The sequence below is a fragment of the Aotus nancymaae genome, unplaced genomic scaffold (genome assembly GCF_030222135.1).
Source record: "Aotus nancymaae isolate 86718 unplaced genomic scaffold, 86718_ANA_hifiasm-v0.15.2.pri h1tg000049l, whole genome shotgun sequence".
NCBI classification, from domain to species: Eukaryota; Metazoa; Chordata; class Mammalia; order Primates; family Aotidae; genus Aotus; species Aotus nancymaae.
Window position 1 is genome coordinate 33,332,486 of NW_026988463.1, and position 21,507 is coordinate 33,353,992.

The following is a 21,507-nucleotide window of genomic DNA, read 5'->3' on the forward strand; positions in this document are numbered from 1 at the left end:
TTAGCTATCTATATTCATTTGGGACAGAATGAGGAGTCTCCATTGAGAGCCCAAATCCGGAAGCCTGACCAGAACCCCTGAGGAGCTACAGGTGTCCCTCACCCTGAGAGGGCTTCCCTCTCTTTGAATTCTGGTGCTGTTGATGATCCAATCCCATCCTGGGCCCTTCCTTCATGGGCAGCCTTGGTGGTAGTTTACAGGGTACCAGGAGACTGGGAAGGTGCTCTGAACAGGCTTTGATGTTGCCAGCCCCGGGAGCCTGACCCTGTTCTCCAGGGACTCCTGGCTATGACACCAGCAGTGTGATCGGGATCTTGGAAGGCAGGGCTCTTGGCTTCTCCAGGGATAAGCACAGGACTGCTGAGATTGAGGGTTTCAAACCACTGCCCTCTGCTCTGGTCGCATCACTTGTGTATCTCTGCAGACTTGATTAATCTGCCAGAGATTTTCTCTTATTTTTTTGGAGATGGAGTCTCACTCTGCCATGCAGGCTGGAGTGCAGTGGCACGATCTCGGCTCATTGCAACCTCTGCTTCCCAGGTTCAAGTGATTCTCCTGCCTCAGCCTCCCGAGTAGTTGGGATTACAGGTGCTCACTACCATATCCAACTAATATTTGTATTTTTCATAGAGACGGGGTTTCGCCATGTTGGCCAGGCTGATCTTGAACTCCTGACCTCAGGTAATCAGCCCACCTCAGCTTCCCAAAATGCTGGGATTACAGGCATGAGCTACCAGGCCCAGCCTCAGAGATCTTCTTTTAAGCAGGGCTGTCATTTGTTAAATTTTTTTTTTTCGAGACGGAGTTTCACTCTTGTTACCCAGGCTGGAGTGCAATGGCGCGATCTCGGCTCACCGCAACCTCCGCCTCCTGGGTTCAGGCAATTCTCCTGCCTCAGCCTCCCGAGTAGCTGGGATTACAGGCACATGCCACCATGCCCAGCTAATTTTTGTATTTTTAGTAGAGACGGGGTTTCACCTTGTTGACCAGTATGGTCTCGATCTCTTGACCTCGTGATCCACCCTCCTCGGCCTCCCAAAGTGCTGGGATTATAGGCGTGAGCCACTGCACCCGGCCTTGATTATTCTTTAACAAGAAAGGACACTGAAGAGGAGCTTTGCCACTTCCCATGCTGGTTCTCCAACTTTCTGGTCCCAGAACCTCTTTATGGTCTTTAAAATTTTTGATAATTTCAAACACCTTTTATTTATGTGGATTATATCTATTAATATATCCTGTATTAGATGTTAAAATTAAGAAGTTTTCTTTTATTTTTTTAATTTTTTTTAAATTTTTTATTAAAGACGGGGTTTCACCATGTTGATCAGGCTGGTCTTGAACTCCCGACCTCAGGTGATCCACCCGCCTTGGCCTCCAACGTGCTTGGATTACAGGCATGAGCCACCATGCCTGGCCTCTTTTTTTTTTTTGAGATGGAGTTTCGCTCTTGTTGCCTAGGCTGGAGTGCAACAGCATGATCTCGGCTCACTGCAACCTCTGCCTCTTGGGTTCAAGCAATTCTCCTGCCTTAGCCTCTCAAGTAGCTGGGATTACAAGTGCCCACCACCACACCCAGCTAATTTTTTGTATTTTTAGTAGAGATGGGGTCTCACCATGTTGGCCAGGCTGGTCTCAAACTCCTGACCTCAGGCCGCCTCGGCCTCCCGAAGTACTGGGATTACAGGTGTGAGCTACCGCACCTGGCCAAAATTGAGACATTTTCTAAATACAAGCACATAATCCATTATTAGTCAGACAGTGAGCCAAGATCACACCACTGCATTCCAGCCTGGAAGACACAGCAAGACTGTTGCAAAAAAAAAAGTTTAATTTTTGGGGGGCAGGGCCACAGTCTTGCTTTGTCACCCAGGCTGGAGTGCAACCTGTGCCTCCCGGGTTCAAGTGATTCTCCTGCCTCAGCCTTCTGAGTAGCTGGGATTACAGGCACCCATCACGACGCGAAACTAATTTTTGTATTTTTAGTAGAGACAAGGTTTCGCCATGTTTGGCATGCTGGTCTCGAACTCCTGACCTCGGGTGATCTGCCCGAGGTGATCCACCTCCGCCTCCCAAAGTGCTGGAATGACTGGTATGAGCCATCATGCCAGGCCTAAACAGAGGCCTTCCTTGAAAAGATGTGAAGCCTCAAAGAAGTTAGGCTGGGGGCTTATATTCCATTTTAACAACTGGTAATAAATTGTGAAGAAGTGAGAAGAAGAAGGAAGAGGGGTTTGGGCTTTTAGGGACAATGAATTGTGGGCAGGTAAACATGGGGGAAACTCATGGAAGATAGGGGCAATGTTACAAGGCCGGTTTGTGCGGACCCATCTTGGTGACAACTTTCTGTTTCTAATGAAAATGGTGAGCCTCCTGGTACTAGGAGAGGGAAGGTTAACACCTTCACAAAGGGAAATTGAGGCAGATGACATTGACGTGGGCAAGGAGCTCTTTCTTCATTTGCTGCTTCTTGATTGCCTTCAGCTAAAAATAGTCCTTCTGCTAAAAAGTGGCCTATTTGGGGTGACGTATTCTGACCCCCTTCTGTAAATCTTAAAACGAATAATGGTACACCGGGCGCAGTGGCTCGCACCTGTAATCCCAGCACTTTGGGAGGCCGAGGCGGTTGGATCACGAGGTCGAGAGATCGAGACCATCCTGGTCAACACGGTGAAACCCCGTCTCTACTAAAAATACAAAAAATTAGCTGGGCGTGGTGGCACGTGCCTGTAATCCCAGCTACTCAGGAGGCTGAGGCAGGAGAATTGCCTGAACCCAGGAGGCGGAGGTTGCGGTGAGCCGAGATCACGCCATTGCACTCCAGCCTGGGTAACAAGAGCGAAACTCCGTCTCAAAAAAAAAAAAAAAAAGAACTGACTCTATTGTTTTCTTTCATTCCTTTTTAGAGACAGAGACTCACTCATTGTCCAGACCCGTCTTGACCTCCTGGGCTAGAGTGATCCTCCTGCCTCCGCCTCCCAAAGTGCTGGGATTACACGTGTGAGCTGTTTTTAGTGGCACAAGTCTATCTTTCTGACTACATTGTCACTCCTGAGGGCAGCCATCTTGTCTGTTAGCACTTTTTCATCCCTTCCAATGCCCAGCCCTGTTTCTTTTACATTATAGGGGCTTAATTGATGGCCATGGAAGTGATCGACACCTCCATATTATTGCTCCCATCCCCTTCACCCCAGTTTCTGCAGAAATTCCCATATACATATTTGAGACAGAGTCTTTCTCTGTCACCCAAGCTGGAGTACAATGGCGTGATCTCAGCTCACTGCAACCTCACCTCGTGGGTTCAAGCGATTCTTTTGCCTCAGCCTCCCAAGTAGCTGGGATTACAGGCATACACCACTAGCCTGGCTAATTTTTGTATTTTTAGTAGAGACGAGGTTTCACCATATTGCCCAGGCTGGTCTCGAACTCCTGGCCTCGTGATCTGCCCACCTCGGCCTCCCAAAGTGCTGGGATTATAGGTGTGAGCCACTGTGCTCAGCCTGTTTTTTTTTTTTTTTTTTTTTTTTTTTTTTTTTGAGATAGTCTTGCTCTGTTGCCCAGGCTGGAGTGCAGTGGTGTGATCTTGGCTCACTGCAATCTCCACCTCCTGGGTTTAGGCGATTCTCCTGCTTCAGCCTCCCCAGTGGCTGGGGCTAGGATTAGCAGGCATGCACCACCATGCCAGGCTAATCTTGTATTTTTAGTAGAGATGGGAGTTTCACCATGTTGGCCAGGCTGGTCTCAGACTCCTGACCTCAAGCGATCTGCCGACTTGGTCTCCCAAAATGCTGGAATTACAGACGTGAGCCACCACAGCCTGCCCCAGGTGCTGTTTTAAGTGCGGTAACCCAGCAATGAAGGGGACAGTGGCCATCAGGGTTATCCCAGAGCCAGCTAGGAGTTCCCCATGCAGCAGCAGAGATGTCTAAGGCCGTAGAGGACCTGAACAAGGGAAGCGCAATTCCAGCCTGTCCAGACTTCTGGGAACAAGGCCACTTGGGCTCCTCCAAACACAAGCAAATAAAACTGTTTTGTGGGTCCCCTGTCCCCGTCTACTTTCCCAGAGCTCGCTGACAACGGCTGGGAAAGAGGTGGCGTTGAGGCAGTGGCTGGGAGGGGGTGGTTGGGAAGGGGGTGGCGGGGAGGGGGTGGCTGGTAGGAGGTGGCTGGGAGGGTGTGGCTGGGAAAGAGGTGGCCAGTAGGGGGTGGTTGGGAGGGGGTGGATGGGAGGGGATGGCTGGGAGGGGGTGGCTGGGAAGTGGGTGGTGGGGAGGAGGTGGCTGGGAGGATGTGGCTAGGAAGGGGGTGGGTGGGAAGGGGTGATTGGGAAGGGGTGGTGGGGAGGGGGTGGTGAGGAAGGGGTGACTGGGAAGGGGGTGGCTGGGAAGGGGGTGGCTGGGAAGTGGTGGCTGGGAGGGGGTGGCTGGGAGGGATGGTGGGGAGGGGGTGGCTGGGAGGGGGTGGCTGGGAAGGGGTGGGTGGGGAGGGGTTGGCTGGGAAGCGGGTGGCTGGGGAGGGCGTGGCTGAGGAAGGGGTGGCTGGGAAGTAGGTCGCGGGGAGGGGGTGGCTGGGCAAGGGTGGCTGGGAGAGGTGCCTCGCTCTGCTGGCCTGATGGCTCCTGGCCGTGCTTCCCTCCCAGGTGTACGAGCTCAGTGGAGAGCACCATGACGTACAGTGGTCAGTAAAGGCTTACCAGGAAGTGGCTGAGAAGTTTGTGGAAACTCACCCCGAGTTTATTGGAATCAAAATCATTTATTCGGATCACAGGTGAGAGAGCGCATTGCTGAAGAGCTGGGGTTGGGAGACTGGGATGCAGGCAGAGCTGCTAGGCTGGGAGGGGAGCAGCAGTTCTGGGGACGCTGCCCAGCATGGTGCCAAGGGGCTTTCTGTGTGTGAGGACGGTAGTAGGAATGGGTCCTGAAGCCCCTCCTAGTTCAGGTCTTCACCACCAAACTGAAACGAAGAGTGTGTCAATTTCCCAGATAATTCTTGGCTGTGACTCCACGTTGGCCTGGATGACTCAGTTATGAGTATAATGGTTTTGCCTGAATGTTTGGATAATTGGCCCATTGTTTGGTTTCAATTTGTTCTGTGTGTGGTTGCGTGCGAGTCCCTGATCAGGGAGACGTCCTGAGTGGCACCGGCTCAGGTCTGCATATGGAGAACCCCAGTAGCACCACGTGCGTGGCCTGGCACATGGGTGAAAGACCCACTCATTTTCCCAGGGAAGCACAGAAAGCTTTGCAGCTTCAGTGTCCCGACTTTACCAGACAGGACCTCTCCCCTCATTTTAAAGAGCAGCCAGTCTAAGGCTGGGACCTGTCTGTGGTCACAGCTGCAAGGGCAGCAGCCAGTGGGGTCACTCAGAGTCAGGCACAGGGTGGGCAGCGAAGGGATCCAGCATGGCGGCTCCTCTGCTCAGCCCACCCACAAGCCTGGGCGCTGGAGGGCATTGACTCCCCAGGAGCCTCCACCCGTGCCCAGTCCTCCTGAGTCCCTTCCCCTTCCATGGGGTCTGGGGCCTGGAGGAGCTGAGCTCTGGCCTGTGTGCCCATCCCCCTCGGAGGGAGCTTGCAGGATGGGCCTAGGTTCTGCTCGGCGGCTCCCTGGTGCCAGCTGCCCCTTGCCAGGGCCAATGGCAGGAGGGTGTGAGGGCTGAGCTGAGTGCACCAGTGCCCCCAGGTTCACCTAGGCTCCAGGGAGAGGCCACGGGTGGGGCAGGCCAGGAAGGCTTTGTCCCCACAGAGCCAAGGATTGGAGCCGGAGAGTCAGTGGCAGGGCAGAGACCTGGAACCTGTCGTGGGATTGTGCCAGACGCTCTATTTTGGGGTTTTTGTTGTCCTGCTGCTTGCCTTGCCCCGGTAGGGTTTCTGCAGTGCCCAGGGTCTTGCTGATGTAATCAGCAAGAGGCCAGATGGTTACCGGGTCCAGCCAACTCAACAGGGACTTGGGTGACCTGTGGCCCTTTGCAGGTGTCCAGTGGACAGAGAGCTGTCCCTGAACGGCATCCACGTCCACGCCCCCTCACAGAGATGCAGGGAGAGTTGAGAACAAGGCCACTTGGCCTCCTCCGAATGCAGACAAAGAAGACCGTTCCCATGGGTCCTCTGACCCCACCTACTTTTTTTTTTTTTTTTTTTGAGACGGAGTTTCACTCTTGTTACCCAGGCTGGAGTGCGATGGCGCGATCTCGGCTCACCGCAACCTCCGCCTCCTGGGTTCAGGCAATTCTCCTGCCTCAGCCTCCCGAGTAGCTGAGACTACAGGCGCGCACCACCATGCCCAGCTAATTTTTGTATTTTTAGTAGAGACGGGGTTTCACCATGTTGACCAGGATGGTCTCGATCTCTTGACCTCGTGATCCACCCACCTCGGCCTCCCAAAGTGCTGGGATTACAGGCGTGAGCCACCGCAACCGGCTGACCCCACCTACTTTTCAGAGACTACAGTTCCCCCCAGAGCCAGGAAGTGTCTTTGAAGAATGGATTTGGGGTCACAGTGGCCTGGTCGGGGTGGAGTCAGGAGAGCAGGGGGGCCTCTGGTTTGGGAAACGGCTGCTGTGCACTCAGGGCTGCCCAGCCCTTCACAGAGGGAGCGCTCTGGGGTGTGTAGCTCTCTGTCTGTGCTGGGCACTGTCTCCTGGCTTCTCCATCTCTCTTGCAGATCCAAAGATGTGACTGTCATCGCAGAATCCATCCGAACAGCCATGGGGCTCCGGACCAAGTTCCCCACGGTGGTGGCAGGGTTTGACCTGGTAACCCATGCTGTGAACACAAGGGCTGCCTGTTAAGGGTGCATGCGGGAATGCCTGTCTGGGTGGAGCGGCAGCCCCCTGGGACAGGAAAGCGATGTGCCTGTGGTGCCCTTAAAATCCCAGGGACAGGCTCAGCCTGCTGACCCAGCAGGGCTGCTCAGAGCTCAGCGCTGATCCTCTTCAGGGGCCTGCAGAGGATGGCAGTCACTGGAGAAGGGAGGGCAGCCAGTTGGCTAACAAGGAAAGTTCCAGAATAAGGATGGCATTCAGGGAGTTCTGACGGCAGTGATGGTCTCATTCCCCATGGCCCTGCCTGTGCCTTTTTTTCTGTCCCACACTGCTCACCCAGGTGTGGCTCTGAAAACCCTCACTACCCACTGTAGCATGCAGGGTCGGGGGTGGGGGATGATATCTGGAAACAGAGTCCAGGATGGAGCCAGCTCTTTGCAAATACTCAAGGTAGTGATATTTTCCCCTCCCTCTTTTCTATTCCATTTTCTTCCTCACCTATTTTTTTTTTTTTTTTTTTTGAGATGAAGTCTCACTCTGTCACCCAGACTGGAGTGCAGTGCTGCAATCTCAGCTCACTGCAACCTCCACCTCCCAGGTTCAAGTGATTCTCCTGCCTCAGCCTCCTAATTTTTGTATTTTCAGTAGAGACAGTGTTTCACCGTGTTGATCAGGCTGGTCTTGAACTCCTGACCTCATGATCCACTCGCCTCAGCCTTCCAAAGTGTTGGGATTATAGGTGTAAACCACCATGCCCAGCCACACCTGTTTTTGAAGCTGCGCATTCATAGGTGTTGTCATTGTCCCACACCCCCCCATCAAATCAAAGCACATACAGGACAGATTTCTTAGGTGAAAGCTCATTAATCTCATTAAGAATCTAGACCCAGAGCGGTGGCACTGGCCAGGCGCAGTGGCTCACGCCTGTAATCCCAGCACTTTGGGAGCCTGAGGCAGGTGGATCACCTCAGGTCAGGAGTTCAAGACCAGCCTGGCCAGCATGGCAAAACCCCATCTCTACTAAAAATACAAAAATTAGCCAGGCATGGTGGTCTGCACCTGTAATACCAGCTACTTGGGAGGCTGAGGCAGAATCACTTGAACTCAGGTGGTGGAGGTTGCAGTGAGCCGAGATTGCACCACTGCATGCCAGCTGGGCCACAGAGACTCCATCAAAAAAAAAAAAAAATCGGCCGGGCGGGGTGGCTCATGCCTGTAATCCCAGCACTTTGGGAGGCCGCGGCAGGTGGATCACGAGGGCAAGAGATCGAGACCATCCTAGTCAACATGGTGAAACCCCGTCTCTACTAAAAATACAAAAAATTAGCTGGGCATGGTGGCGCGTGCCTGTAGTCCCAGCTACTCAGGAGGCTGAGGCAGGAGAATTGCCTGAACCCAGGAGGCAGAGGTTGCGGTGAGCTGAGATCGCGCCATTGCACTCCAGCCTCGGTTAACAAGAGCGAAACTCCGTCTCAAAAAAAAAAAAAAAAATCTAGATTAGGCCAGGGCAGTGGCTCATGTCTGTAATCTCAGAACTGGGAGGGCAAGGTGGGAGGGTCGACAGAGTCTCGCTCTGTTGCCCAGGCTGGAGTGCAGTGGCATGATCTCCGCTCACTGCAACCTCCACCTCCCGGATTCAAGTGATTCTCCTGTCTCAGCCTCCTGAGTAGCTGGAATTACAAGTGCCCACCACCATGCCCGACTCATTTTTGCATTTCTTTTTTTGAGACAGAGTTTTCCTCTTGTTACTCAGGCTGGAGTGCAATGGCACCATCTCAGCTCACTGCAACCTCTACCTCCTGGGTTCAAGCAATTCTCCTGCCTCAGCCTCCTGAGTAGCTGGGACTACAGGCATGCGCCACCACACCCAGCTCATTTTGTGTGTGTGTGCATTTTTAGTAGAGACAGGGTTTCTCCATGTTGGTCAGGCTGGTCTCAAACTCCCGATCTCAGGTGACTCGCCGGCCTTGGGCTCCCAAAGCGCTGGGATTACAGGCGTGAGCCACCACACCGGGCCTCATGTTTACATTTTTAGTAGAGACAGGGTTTCACTGTGTTGGCCAGGCCTTGGCCTCCTAATGTGTTAGGATTACAGGTGTGAGCCACTGCACCCAGTCAAGAGGTGCCCTTTTAATCCTAAAGCACTCAGCTACAGAGCCCCATGGCTGTGTGTAGCTTACTTTGAAAAGCACAGTTTTGGTGTGGTTGCTCTTCCTGTTATAGGCAAGAAACTTAGTCTCAGGGAAACTGACACACAGGGGCCTACAAGAGGTGGGTGGCAGTGGTGGCTGGAGTCTTCTGACTCCTGGGGCTGGGCTTTCATTCTCTCTCTCTGTCTTACACTCTCCGGGTCTCTTTTTTTTTTTTTTTTTTTTTTTCAAGACAGTCTTGTTCTGTCGCCAGGTGCCAGGCTGGAGTGCACTGGCATGATCTCAGCTCATCGCAACCTCCGCCTCCTGGTTCAAGCAATTCTCCTGCCTCAGCCTCCTGAGTAGCTGGGACTACAGGCCAACTAATTTTTTGTATTTTTAGTAGAGATGGGGTTTCACCATGTTGGCCAGGATGGTCTCGATCTATTGACCTCGTGATCTGCCCACCTCGGCCTCCCAAAGTGCTGGGATTACAGGCTTGAGCCGCCCCTGGCCATCTCTGGGTCTCTTTAGGTCTCCCTCTGACCCTCCTCCTCCCTCCCTGCCTGCCTCAGGCGCTCAGGGCTGAAGCACTTGGGCCTGGGAGGTGCTGTGAGTAGCCAGGGTGGAAGGGGCTGGGGGCATACAAGACATAAACTCTGAAAACGGGGGAACTATTTCAGGGGATGAATGAGCTCTCTTTTCTTTCTCAACTATGTTCCTTCCCATTCTTTTTTTTTTTTTTGAGACGGAGTTTCACTCTTGTTAACCAGGCTGGAGTGCAATGGCGCGACCTCGGCTCACCACAACCTCTGCCTCCTGGGTTCAAGCAATTCTCCTGCCTCAGCCTCCCAAGTAGCTGGGACTACAGGCGTGCGCCACCATGCCCAGCTAATTTTTGTATTTTCAGTAGAGACAGGGTTTCACCATGTTGACCAGGATGGTCTCGATCTCTTGACCTTGTGATCCCCCCCGCCTCGGCCTCCCAAAGTGCTGGGATTATAGGCATGAGCCACCGTGCCTGGCCGCTCCTTGCCATTCTTAAAAGGTTGCATGCCAAAGGTCCTGGCAGTGGCAGCAGGGTACAAGGGAGGGTGTGCATAGGCTACAAAGGGCGCCATCAGCAAGTGAGGCACGTGCCCCGCAGATGCCTCCTGTCCCTCTCTGTCCTGCAGGTGGGGCATGAGGACACTGGCCACTCCTTGCACTACTTCAACAAAGCGCTGATGATTCCCGCCAAGGATGGTGTTAAGCTGCCTTACTTCTTCCACGCCGGAGAGACAGGTGAGCCCGTGGGAATCAGCAGGGGTGGGCAGTGGGAGAGCTTCTAGCCACGACTCCAGCCTGCTGCCGGGAGACAGGACGGCAGTGACCGCGCCTCAGGGTTAGGGCCTGCAGATGCTTCCAGAGCCCTCTCCTATGTTCTCTCTCATTTAATCCTGACAGCAGCCCTATGGAGAAGGAATAACAAGGATAATAGAATCAGCCACTTTACATGCATTATTATTATTATTATTATTTTTTGAGACGGAGTTTCGCTCTTGTTACCCAGGCTGGAGTGCAATGGCACAATCTCGGCTCACCGCAACCTCCGCCTCCTGGGTTCAGGCAATTCTCCTGCCTCAGCCTCCCGAGTAGCTGGGATTACAGGCACGCATCACCGTGCCCAGCTAATTTTTTGTATTTTTAGTAGAGACGGGGTTTCACCATGTTCACCAGGATGGTCTCGATCTCTTGACCTCATGATCCACCCGCCTCGGTCTCCCAAAGTGCTGGGATTACAGGCGTGAGCCACCACGCCTGGCCCTACATGTATTATTTTTAATTTATTTCTGATTCTTACCCCAGTCCTGCTCGTGTTTTAATCTCCATTTGATAGATGAAGAGCCCAGTGCTCCAGGCGTGGTGTTAGTGGTCCAGGGTTAAAGAGCTGGTGTGCAGTGGAGTCTGATTTTGAATCCTTCTTCTTTTATTTATTTTTTTTATTTTTCATGGTAGGTACATAATCTTGCAAACTCACATCATCCTACTTTGGCTATAAAAATTTGTTTTAGGCTGGGTGTGGTGGCTCACACCTGTAATTCAAGCACTTTGGAGGCCAAGGCGGGCGGATCACCTGAGGTTGGGAGTTCAAGACCAGCCTGACCAATGTGGTGAAACCCAGTCTTTAAAAAAATTTTTATTAAAAAAAAAATTTTGTTTTAGGCTGGGCACAAGTGCAGTGGCTCATGCCTGTAATCCTAAGCACTTTGGAGGCTGATTTGGGTGGATCTCTTAAATCTAGGAGTTTGAGTCCTGCCGGGGCAACATGACGAAACCTTGTCTCTACAAAAAATACAAAACATAGCCAGGCACGATGGCACACACGTGTGGTACCAGCTACTCAGAGGCTGAAGTAGGAGGGTCACCTGAGCCCAGAATCACTGCACTCCAGCCTGGGTGACAGAGCTAGACTCTGTCTCAAAAAAAAAAAAAATTGTTTTAGTCGGGTACGGTAGCTCACATCTGTAATCCTAGCACTTAGGGAGGCAGAGGCAGGAGGATCACTTGAGCCCAGGAGTTTAAGACCAGTCTGGGCAACATAGCAAGATCCCATTCTACACAAATACGAAAAATTTTTGAGACAGAGTCTCACTCTGTCACCCAGGCTGGAGTGCAGTGGTGAGATCTTAGCTCACTGCAACCTTGCCTCCTGGGTTCAAGTGATTCTCCTGCCTCAGGCCCTGGAGTAGCTGGGATTACAGGCATGCACCACCATGTCTGACTAATTTTTGTATTTTTAGTAGAGATGGGGTTTCACTGTATTGGTCAGGCTGGTCTTGAACTCCTGACCTCAAGTGATCCACCCACCTTGGCCTCCCAAAGAGTTGGGACTACAGGCGTGAGCCACGGAAAAAAAAAATGTTTTCAGACTGAATCTTACTCTATAGCTGAGGCTGGAGTGCAGTGGTGCGATTTCAGCTCACTGTAAACTCTGCCTCCAGGGTTCAAGCGATTCTCGTGCCTCAACCTCTGGAGTAGCTGGGATTACAGGGTCCTGATACCCACCTGGCTAATTTTTTGAATTTTTAGTAGAGGCAGGGTTTCACCTTGCTGGCCAGGCTGGTCTTGAACTTCCGACCTCAAATGATCTGCCCGCCTTGATCTCCCAAAGTGCTGGGATTACAGGTGTGAGCCACCACTCCTGGCCACATGTGATTTTTTTTTTTTTTTTTTTTTTTATTTATTTTTTTTGAGACGGAGTTTCGCTCTTGTTACCCAGGCTGGAGTGCAATGGCGCGATCTCGGCTCACCGCAACCTCCGCCTCCTGGGTTCAAGCAATTCTCCTGCCTCAGCCTCCTGAGTAGCTGGGATGATTACAGGCACACACCACTATGCCCAGCTAATTTTTTGTATATTTAGTAGAGACGGGGTTTCACCATGTTGATCAGGATGGTCTCGATCTCTTGACCTCGTGATCCACCCGCCTCGGCCTCCCAAAGTGCTGGGATTACAGGCTTGAGCCACCGCGCCCGGCCCACATGTGATATTTTGATGCATGTATATAATGTGTATGAATTGGAACCCTGTCTTAAGCGCTCCATCCTCCGAGTGAATTGTGCTTGAGAGGTTAACTGATCTTCCCCAAGCCACAGAGCTGGAAATAGGCAGAAGAGGGAGGAGAACCAGGACTGCTGCTTGTCTTAGGATGTTTTGTCCCTCATTATTGCAGGAGAGGAAACCCCACCCTGTCCCATGCAGGCCCTGGCTGGTGCTCCTCCTGAAATGCCATTAGTCCAGCCTCATCTTTCTTCCCCAGAACTCCTTCCTGGGCTTTTTCAGTCATCTTAGTCCTTCCATATTCCAGTCCTTAAAATGTGTAAACCTAACTAAGCAAGATCATGGCCGCAATTTCAGATTCAAAGGAAGATTTCGGGGGAGGCTGTATTTAAGAAAAAAAAAAAAAAAAAAAAAAAAAAAAGGCCAGGTGCAGTGGCTCACGCCTGTAATCCCAGCACTTTGGGAGGCTGAGGCAGGCGGATCAGGAGGTCAAGAGATCGAGACCATCCTCACCATGATGAAACCCCGTCTCTACTAAAAAATACAAAAAAAAAAATTAGCTGGGTGTGGTGGCAAGCACCTGTAGTCCCAGCTACTCCGGAGGCTGGGGCGGAAGAATCTCTTGAACCCAGGAGGTGGAGGTTGCAGTGAGCCGAGATTGCACCACTGCACTCCAGCCTGGAGACAGAGCAAGACTCTGTCTCAAAAAAAAAAAAAAAAAAAAAATAGAGACAGGGTTTCACCATGTTGGCCAGGCTGGTCTTGAACTCCTGACCTCAGGTGATCCGCCCACCTTGGCCTCCCAAAGTGCTGGGATTACAGGCGTGAGCCACCTCGCCCGGCCCTCGGGGGAGGCTGTTTACATGGAGACCGGGACCAGGAGGGCAGCTCTCTGCGGCATCCCACCTGTCACCCTCAGAAAACCAAGGAGGGATGGAGAGAGTGGTGGGCAGCTACATCTCCCACCCAGACTTAGGCTCTGCTTTATCATACCATCTCTAGAGGAAGGTACCCTGTGCATTAATCTCTTTTTCCTGACGTTTCCAGTCAATTTAGATCCAATTTAGATCAAAGTCTGCTCTAGGAGAGCAGAAGAATTGTTTGAAGGGGAGGGGGTTGTTAACCTTGGAGAGCTTGTGGTCTAGCTGGGGAAAATCATATGTGTGTGAAATAATTTTGGCAGTACAAAACGTTGCAACACAGGACCTAACAAGTTCCGAGCTGTATGGTCCTTGGAGATAACTTTGCTAGGACTTGGGTATTTATTTATTTATTTTTTGAGCCGGAGTTTCGCTCTTGTTACCCACGCTGGAGTGCAATGGTGCGATCTCGGCTTATCGCAACCTCCGCCTCCTGGGTTCAAGCAATTCTCCTGCCTCAGCCTCCCGAGTAGCTGGGACTACAGGCGTGCGCCACCATGACCAGATAATTTTTGTATTTTTAGTAGAGATGGGGTTTCACCACGTTGACCAGGATGGTCTCGATCTCTTGACCTCGTGATCCACCCGTCTCAGCCCCGCATAGTGCTGGGATTATAGGTGTGAACCACCGCGCCTGGCCTAGGACTTGGGTATTTAATACCTAAAAGTAATGTCCTTATTTTTAAAAAGAAGAAGAAATCTTTAAAAACCAGTGAAAACCCACCAAAATATATGTGCTAAGTAGCGATGGAAATTCTTGAGTTTTATTTCTACCAGAAAAGTGGAATGTTCATATATATATTTTGAGACAGGGTCTCACTCCGTCACCCAGGCTAGAGTGCAGTGGCATGACCACGGCTCACAACAGCCTCCATCCACCTCCTGGGTTCAGGTGATCCTTCCACCTCAGTCTCCCAAGTAGCTGGGACTACAGGCATGTGCCACCACGCCTGGCTAATATTTTGTATTTTTAGTAGAGATGGGGTTTCACCATATTGGCCAGGCTGGTCTCGAACTCCTGACCTCATGATCTGCCCGCCTTGGCCTTCCAAAGTGCTGGGATTACAGGCCACCTGCGCCTGGCCATAATTTTTGTAGAGAAAGGGTCTCTCTACGTTGCCCAGGCTGGTCTTGAACTCTTGGGCTCAAGTGATCCTCCTGCCTCAGCCTCCCAAAATGCTGGCATTACAGGTGTGAGCCACTGTACCTAGACAAATTTTCATATTTTATATGTGAATCCATTAGAATGCTTATGGCTGCAAGAATGCATCCCACAGATTTTTACAATAAGGACATTTGTTATCTCACATAAGAAGCAATCTCTGGCCCGGGCGCAGTGACTCACGCCTGTAATCCCAGCACTTTGGAAGGCCGAGGCAGGTGGATCACGAGGTCAGGAGTTCAAGACCAGCACGGCCAACAGGTGAAACCCCGTCTCTACTAAAAATACAAAAATTAGCTGGGTCTGGTGGCATGTGCCTGTAATCGCAGTTCCTAAGGAGGCTGAGGCAAGAGAATTGCTTGAACTGGGACCCGGGAGGCCGAGGTTGCAGTGAGCCGAGATTGCACCCCTGCACTCCAGCCTGGGCTACAGAGTGAGACTCCGTCTCAAAAAAAGAAAAAACAAAAAGAAGCAATCTCTGCTATGCCCATTTCGTGGGTGATTCTGCCCCACTTGGTTGTCAGATGGTGAATCACATTCAGGGTGACCATATCCAGTGAAATAAAATAGACAGCCCCACAGTGCATCTCCTTTTATCAGGGAGGAATCCCCCAAAGCTCCCCAACAAATAACCTCCCAGGCCAGTGTTAAGGCTATTTTAGCTGTAAGGGAGTCCGGGAAAGCCACATCTGACGTTTCACCTTCTACTGAGGGCCTTAGCTGCAAGAAAGGTATGATGGGGACAGCAGGGGAGGAGGCCACAAGAATGTCTACAGTCACCTAGCAAGTGATAACGTCTTGATAGTACTATTAAACACTTAAATTAAGATGAGCACAACAGGTACTTATACTGATGTTGTAAATAAGAGCACCTTGTAACACCTTGTTATAAAGATTATAAATATAAGAGTCCCAGAGCCGGGCATGGTGGCTCACATCTGTAATCCCAGCACTTTGGGAGGCCAAGGTGGGTGGATCACCTGAGGTCAGGAGTTTGAGACTAGCCTGGCCAACATGGTGAAACCCCATCTCTACTCAAAATACAAAAAATAGCCGGGTATGGTGGTGGGCATTTGTAATCCCAGCTTCTAGGGAGGCTGAGGCAGGAGAATTGCTTGAACCTGGGAGGCGGAGGTTTCAGTGTGCAGAGATCGTGCCATTGCACTCCAGCCTGGGCGACAGAGCAAGACTTTGTCTCAAAAAAAAAAAAAAAAAAAAAAAGTGGACTGTGAGATCAGAGAGACCAAGATTTAAAACTTGGTTTCACTACTTACTAGGTGAATATCTTTGGTCAATTCAGAAAAGCTATTAAGTTTCAACTTCCTCATTAGAATGATAAATTAATAAATTAGATGATTAATAAAGCCATATCATACCTCTCTTTAGCATTGTTAAAAGGAAACTGTGTGTGTGTGTATTTGTGCTAATTTCTTTTCATTTTCATGCTTGGGGGGCTGTTTATTTGAGGATGTTCTGGGGGGTCAGACCCATCCATCCCCCATGGAAGACAATTCCCCTGTCTTCAGACTGGCAGGGCACTTCCATAGACAAGAACATTCTGGATGCTTTGATGCTAAACACTACCAGGATCGGACATGGATTTGCTTTGAGCAAACACCCCGCCCTCAGGGCTTACTCGTGGAAAAAGGACATCCCCATAGAAGTCTGTCCCATCTCTAATCAGGTATGTGTGACTCATGCGGCTGACTCCATATGATCTCCCGTAACCACAACCTCTGCCCTCTTAAACTTTTTCCCGTATAACTTCTCTCTCCTTAACTCTCTTGTTACCAAAATCCCTCCACTGTCCCACCTGTTGGTAAAGTTATTCAGGAGGGGCCTTTTGCTTAAGCCACCAGTAAGAATGCAGCAGGCGTGAGGGTCCCCAGTGGGGTGGAATTTTGGGCAAAACTGCAGACAGAGCAAAAAGGACACGGGGCGGCCAGTGCTTCCTGGGGTCTTTCGTGTCTGTGTTCAGTCAGCGCTTCTCTGAGCAGGACCAGAAATGACCAAGTATTTGTGGTGCTGATGAAACAGGAGGAGACACATGGGGACTGGCCCTGTTCTCCTTGTGACTGCCCAGAAGTCATCCCCATACTGGGGAGATAGCGATGGGGAGATGAAGGGAGCTGATGGGGGCTCCAGGTCTCATTTCACTTGTGACTACTCTTTTTAGGAATCAGAGTTCATCTTTCTCCCTTGCCTCCTACCGGGCAGGTTCTGAAACTGGTGTCTGATTTGAGAAACCACCCTGCAGCTACTCTGATGGCCGTCGGGCACCCCATGGTGATCAGCTCTGATGACCCAGCGATCTTTGGTGCCAGAGGCTTGTCCTACGATTTCTATGAGGTCTTCATGGGCATTGGGGGGATGAAGGCTGACCTGAGGACCCTCAAACAGCTGGCCATCAACTCTATCAAGTGAGTGTCTCATGTCCTCCTAGGCCCCCTGCCCCACTTCCAGCCCACAGCTTGTGTTTGCATCTGAGGAGGCTTGAGGCTGATGCCTCGATGGTTTCTGTGGGTTCCTTCTTATCATGGCTGGTTAGTCCTTGCTGCTAGACTGGGGAGACTGCTGTGCAAGCCTCCGATGTCCCCTCAGGCTCCCTGCCCTGTTCCCAGCCCCTGCCCTGAGGCTGACCTGGGCTCCTCCTCTTCCTGCAGGTACAGTAGCCTGTTGGAGATTGAGAAAAATACTTTCATGGCAATCTGGAAGAAGAGATGGGATAAGTTCATAGCGGATGTGGCTACGGAGTAAGGAGAATCTAGCCATCCTCCATGAGCTGCCTTCCTGCACATGCTGCCACCGCCGCTCACCCGTTCTTGAATCAGCTCCATGTCCCCATCAAATCAATGGCCTGGGTACAGAGCGACCCTGTGAGAAGCACTTGGCTGGCTGAACAGCTACATCCTCTGGAACCATTCTCCCTCAGCTGCAGCAGCACTGACTCTCTTGATTTTCTCCGCTCTGTGTCCATCGCTTCCAGTTTCTCTACTTCAGAATCTCCTCCTCTGTGACCTCTGTGCTGTGTCCTCAGGGCTCAGTCCTGGGCTGTCTTCTATTCTGATCTGTTTATTAAAAAAAATTTTCTTTGGCCGGGCATAGTGGCTCACGCCTGTAATCCAAGCACTTTGGATGCCAAGACGGGTGGATCACCTGAGGTTGGGAGTTCAAGACCAGCCTGACCAATATGGTGAAACCCTGTCTTTTAAAATAAATTAATTAATTAATTAATTAAGAATTTTTTTTCAAGATGGAGTTTTGCTCTTGACACCCAGGCTGGAGTGCAATGGTGCCATCTTGGCTCACTGCAACCTCCGCCTCCCAGGTTCAGGCAATTCTCCTGCCTCAGCCTCCTGAGTAGCTGGGATTAAAGGTGTGTGCCACCGTGCCCAGCTGATTTTTGTATTTTTAGTAGAGAATGGGTTTCATCTTGTTGGTCAGGCTGGTCTCAAACTCCTGACCTCAGGTGATCCACCCGCCCTGGCTTCCCAAAGTGCTGGGATTACAAGGGTGAGCCACCACGCCTGGCCTGTTCTGATCTCTTTAACTCTGTCCTCTTTATTTCTCTTCTCTCTGTGTACTCTTTTCCTGGGTGGTCTCATCCATTCCCTTGCCTTTTGTTAATGATTCCCACATTTATTTATGTACTTTAAGAGCTCAAAGGAATCTCTGAAATTGAGGAGGTGCAATTCTGAACCCTCAATCTCTTCCCTTTAAATCTTTTTTTTTCTCTACTTTAATTTTTCTAAAGAGTGTCTTGCTACGTTGCCCAGGCTGGTTTCCAACTCCTGGTCTCAAGTGATCCTCCTGTCTCAGTCTCCCGAAGTGCTGGGATTACTGACATGAGCCACCACACTCAGCCCTTTTTTTTTTTTTTTTTTTTTTTTTGAGACGGAGTTTTGCTCTTGTTACCCAGGCTGGAGTGCAATGGCACGATCTCGGCTCACCGCAACCTCCACCTCCTGGGTTCAGGCAATTCTCCTGCCTCAGCCTCCTGAGTAGCTGGGATTACAGGCACACGCTACTGTGCCCAGCTAATTTTTTGTATTTTTAGTAGAGACGGGGTTTCACCATGTTGACCAGGATGGTCTCGATCTCTTGACCTCGTGATCCACCCGCCTTGGCCTCCCAAAGTGCTGGGATTACAGGCGTGAGCCACCGCACCTGGCTCTACTTTAATTTTTCTAAAGAGTGTCTTGCTACATTGCCCAGGCTGGTCTCTAACTCCTGGTCTCAAGTGATCCTCCTGCTTCAGTCTCCCGAAGTGCTGGGATTACTGACATAAGCCACCACACTCAGCCCTTTAAACCTTTCCCTGGCCTTTCCCATATCTGGTGAAAGACACGTCCAACCATTCTACCCAGTTGCTCAAAGCAGAAATTTTCAGCAAAAGTCTCGATGCTGCGCTGTCCCCCACTCCCTACATCAGAACACACCCTGCATCTGGACCCGGACAGTGGTACTCTGCCTGCACACTGCTACCAAGTCCAAGCCACCATGCCCCCACCTGAGTTATGACAATAACCTCCTCGCTGATCTCCCCTTTCTTCCCTTTGCCTCTTCCAGCTCATTCTTCACAGAGTAGAATGACTTTTTTTGTATTGCGATGGAGTCTCGCCCTGTCGCCCGGGCTGGGTTGCAATGGCATGATCTTGGCTCACTGCAATCTCCGCCTCCCAGGTTTAAGTGATTCTCTTGCCTCATCCTCCCAAGTAGCTGGGACTACAGGTGCACCACCACGCTCAGCTAATTTTTTGTATTTTAAGTAGAGATGGAGTTTCACCGTGTTGGCCAGGCTGGTCTCGAACTCCTGACTTCGTGATCCACCCACCTGGGCCTCCCAAACTTCTGGGATTACAGGCGTGAGCCATCGTGTCCAGCCTGACTTTTTAAATATCAAATTAAATCAGGTGACTCCTTTGCTTAAACTCAGTGCAATTAGAGGAACACCAGTGTCTCCACAGGGTACACAGCATCTGATTTAATCTGGATCCCTTCCAGCGCCTTCCTCTCCCAGTCACCCCGAAGGCCCCCCACCCCAGAGGCCCTTTCTTCCTCAGATGTACCCAGCTTTATACTGTGCCTGGGTCTTTTCTCCTTCTCTCTCCCTGGAACGTCCTTTTTTTTTAAGACAGGGTCTGTGTTGCCAGGCTGGAGTGCAGTGGTGTGATCTTGGCTCACTGCAACCTCCGCCTCCCAGGTTCAAGTGATTCTCCTGCCTCAGCCTCCCGATTAGCTGGTACAGGCATGTGCCACTGCATCCAGCTAATTTTTGTATTTTTAGTAGAGACAGGGTTTCACCATGTTGGCCAGGATGGTCTCGATGATTTGACTTCATGATCTGCCTGCCTCGGCCTCCTAGACTGCTGGTGAGCCACTGTGCCCAGCAAACATGTTCCTTTTTCCCTTTTGTCTCACCCATTCCTGTTTACCCTTCAAGTTTCAGGTTCCTGTCACTGTCTCAGAGGTTTTCCTGTGCCTGCCGTTTCTCTCAGGAAGCCTTGCTCTTTTCCATCATGCCTCTAATCACAATTTATAATTGGACATTTACTTCTGTGTCTACAGTCTGGCCCCACCAGACTGCAAGCCGCCCATGGGCAGGCACTCATGATTGTTTCTGATTGTTTCACGCATGCTGCTAACTCAGAGCCTGAGCCCAAACCGAGTTAGTGTTCAATAAACAATGCATTGAATGAGTAGGTGTCTCTGTGTCTGTTCAGCCGGCTGCCAAGGCAGGGGGGAGTAGAGCAGAGCCACCCAAATAAAAGACCTCGTGTGATGAGAGTGCAGCTCCTTGCCTGGCCTTGGGAGAAGGATGCAAGAAGCCAGCCCTGTCCTCACTCAACTCAAGGATGGCAGGGAATCAAAGAATTCCTTAAAAGCCCCAGGTGGGGCCGGATGCCATGGCTCACACCTGTAATCCCAGCACTTTGGGAGGCTGAGGTGGGCGGATCACCTGAGGTCAGGAGTTCAAGACCAGCCTGATCAAAATGGAGAAACCCCATCTCTACTAAAACTACAAACTTATCCAGGCGTGGTGGTGCATGTCTGTAATTCCAGCTACTCTGGAGGCTGAGGCAGGAGAATCGCTTGTACCTGGGAGGTGGAGATTGCTGTGAGCCGAGATCGAACCACTGCATTCCAGCCTGGGCAATAAGAGCAAAACTCCATCTCAAAAAAAAAAAAAAGGGCCGGGCGCGGTGGCTCAAGCCTGTAATCCCAGCACTGTGGGAGGCCGAGGTGGGTGGATCACGAGGTCAAGAGATCGAGACCATCCTGGTCAACATGGTGAAACCCCGTCTCTACTAAAAATACAAAAAATTAGGAGAATTGCCTGAACCCAGGAGGCGGAGGTTGCGGTGAGCCGAGATCGCGCCATTGCACTCCAGTCTGGGTAACAAGAGCGAAACTCTGTCTCCAAAAAAAAAAAAAAAAAGAGGAGGAGACAGAGATCCCAACTTCTGATGAAAGATTGTCAAAGCCACATTATAAAAAACAGTAATGTAGTGTAAGAGCATTGTTGGAAAATATTTTGTAAAATACAACTATCAAATGCTTTCCTTCCTTCCTCCTCCCTTCCTTCCTTTCCCCTCTTCCCCTTCCCCTCCCCCTCTCCCTTTCTTTCTCCTTTCCTTCTTTTCCCCTCCTTCCCTCCTTCCTTTCCTTCCTTCCTTCTTCCTTCCCCCCCTTCCCCTCCCCACCTTCCCCGCTTTCTTTCTCTCTTCCTTTCTTCCTTCTTTCCTTTCCCCTCCCTCCCTCCGCCTGTCCCTCCCTCCCTCCCTCCCTCCTTCCTTCCTTCCTTCTTTCCTCCTTTTTTAGACTAGATCTTGAATCTAGGCTGGAGTGCAGTGGTATGATCACAACTCACTGCAGCCTTGACTTTTTGGGCTCAAGTAATCCTGTAGCCACAGCCTCTCAAGTAGCTGGGACTACAGGTGTGCATCACTGTGCCGAGCTAATTAAAAAATTTTGAGGGGCCAGGCATGGTGGCT

At 51.0% G+C, this 21,507-nt stretch overlaps 1 protein-coding gene across 4 annotated transcripts in view; it reads left to right on the top strand.

Moving 5' to 3' along the window:
* ADA2 (adenosine deaminase 2) overlaps positions 1 to 20,212 on the top strand; it is a 45,438-nt gene extending 25,226 nt beyond the window's left edge. For all 4 annotated transcript variants that reach the window (XM_064362806.1, XM_064362807.1, XM_064362808.1 and 1 more), the window contains 6 exons: positions 4,637 to 4,764; positions 6,661 to 6,751; positions 10,065 to 10,173; positions 16,039 to 16,196; positions 16,730 to 16,932; positions 17,176 to 20,212. In XM_064362806.1, coding sequence (XP_064218876.1) covers positions 4,637 to 4,764; positions 6,661 to 6,751; positions 10,065 to 10,173; positions 16,039 to 16,196; positions 16,730 to 16,932; positions 17,176 to 17,269 — 783 coding nt within the window. In that variant the 3' untranslated portion in view covers positions 17,270 to 20,212. The remainder of the gene's footprint in view (positions 1 to 4,636; positions 4,765 to 6,660; positions 6,752 to 10,064; positions 10,174 to 16,038; positions 16,197 to 16,729; positions 16,933 to 17,175) is intronic.
* Positions 20,213 to 21,507: the final 1,295 nt, after the last annotated feature.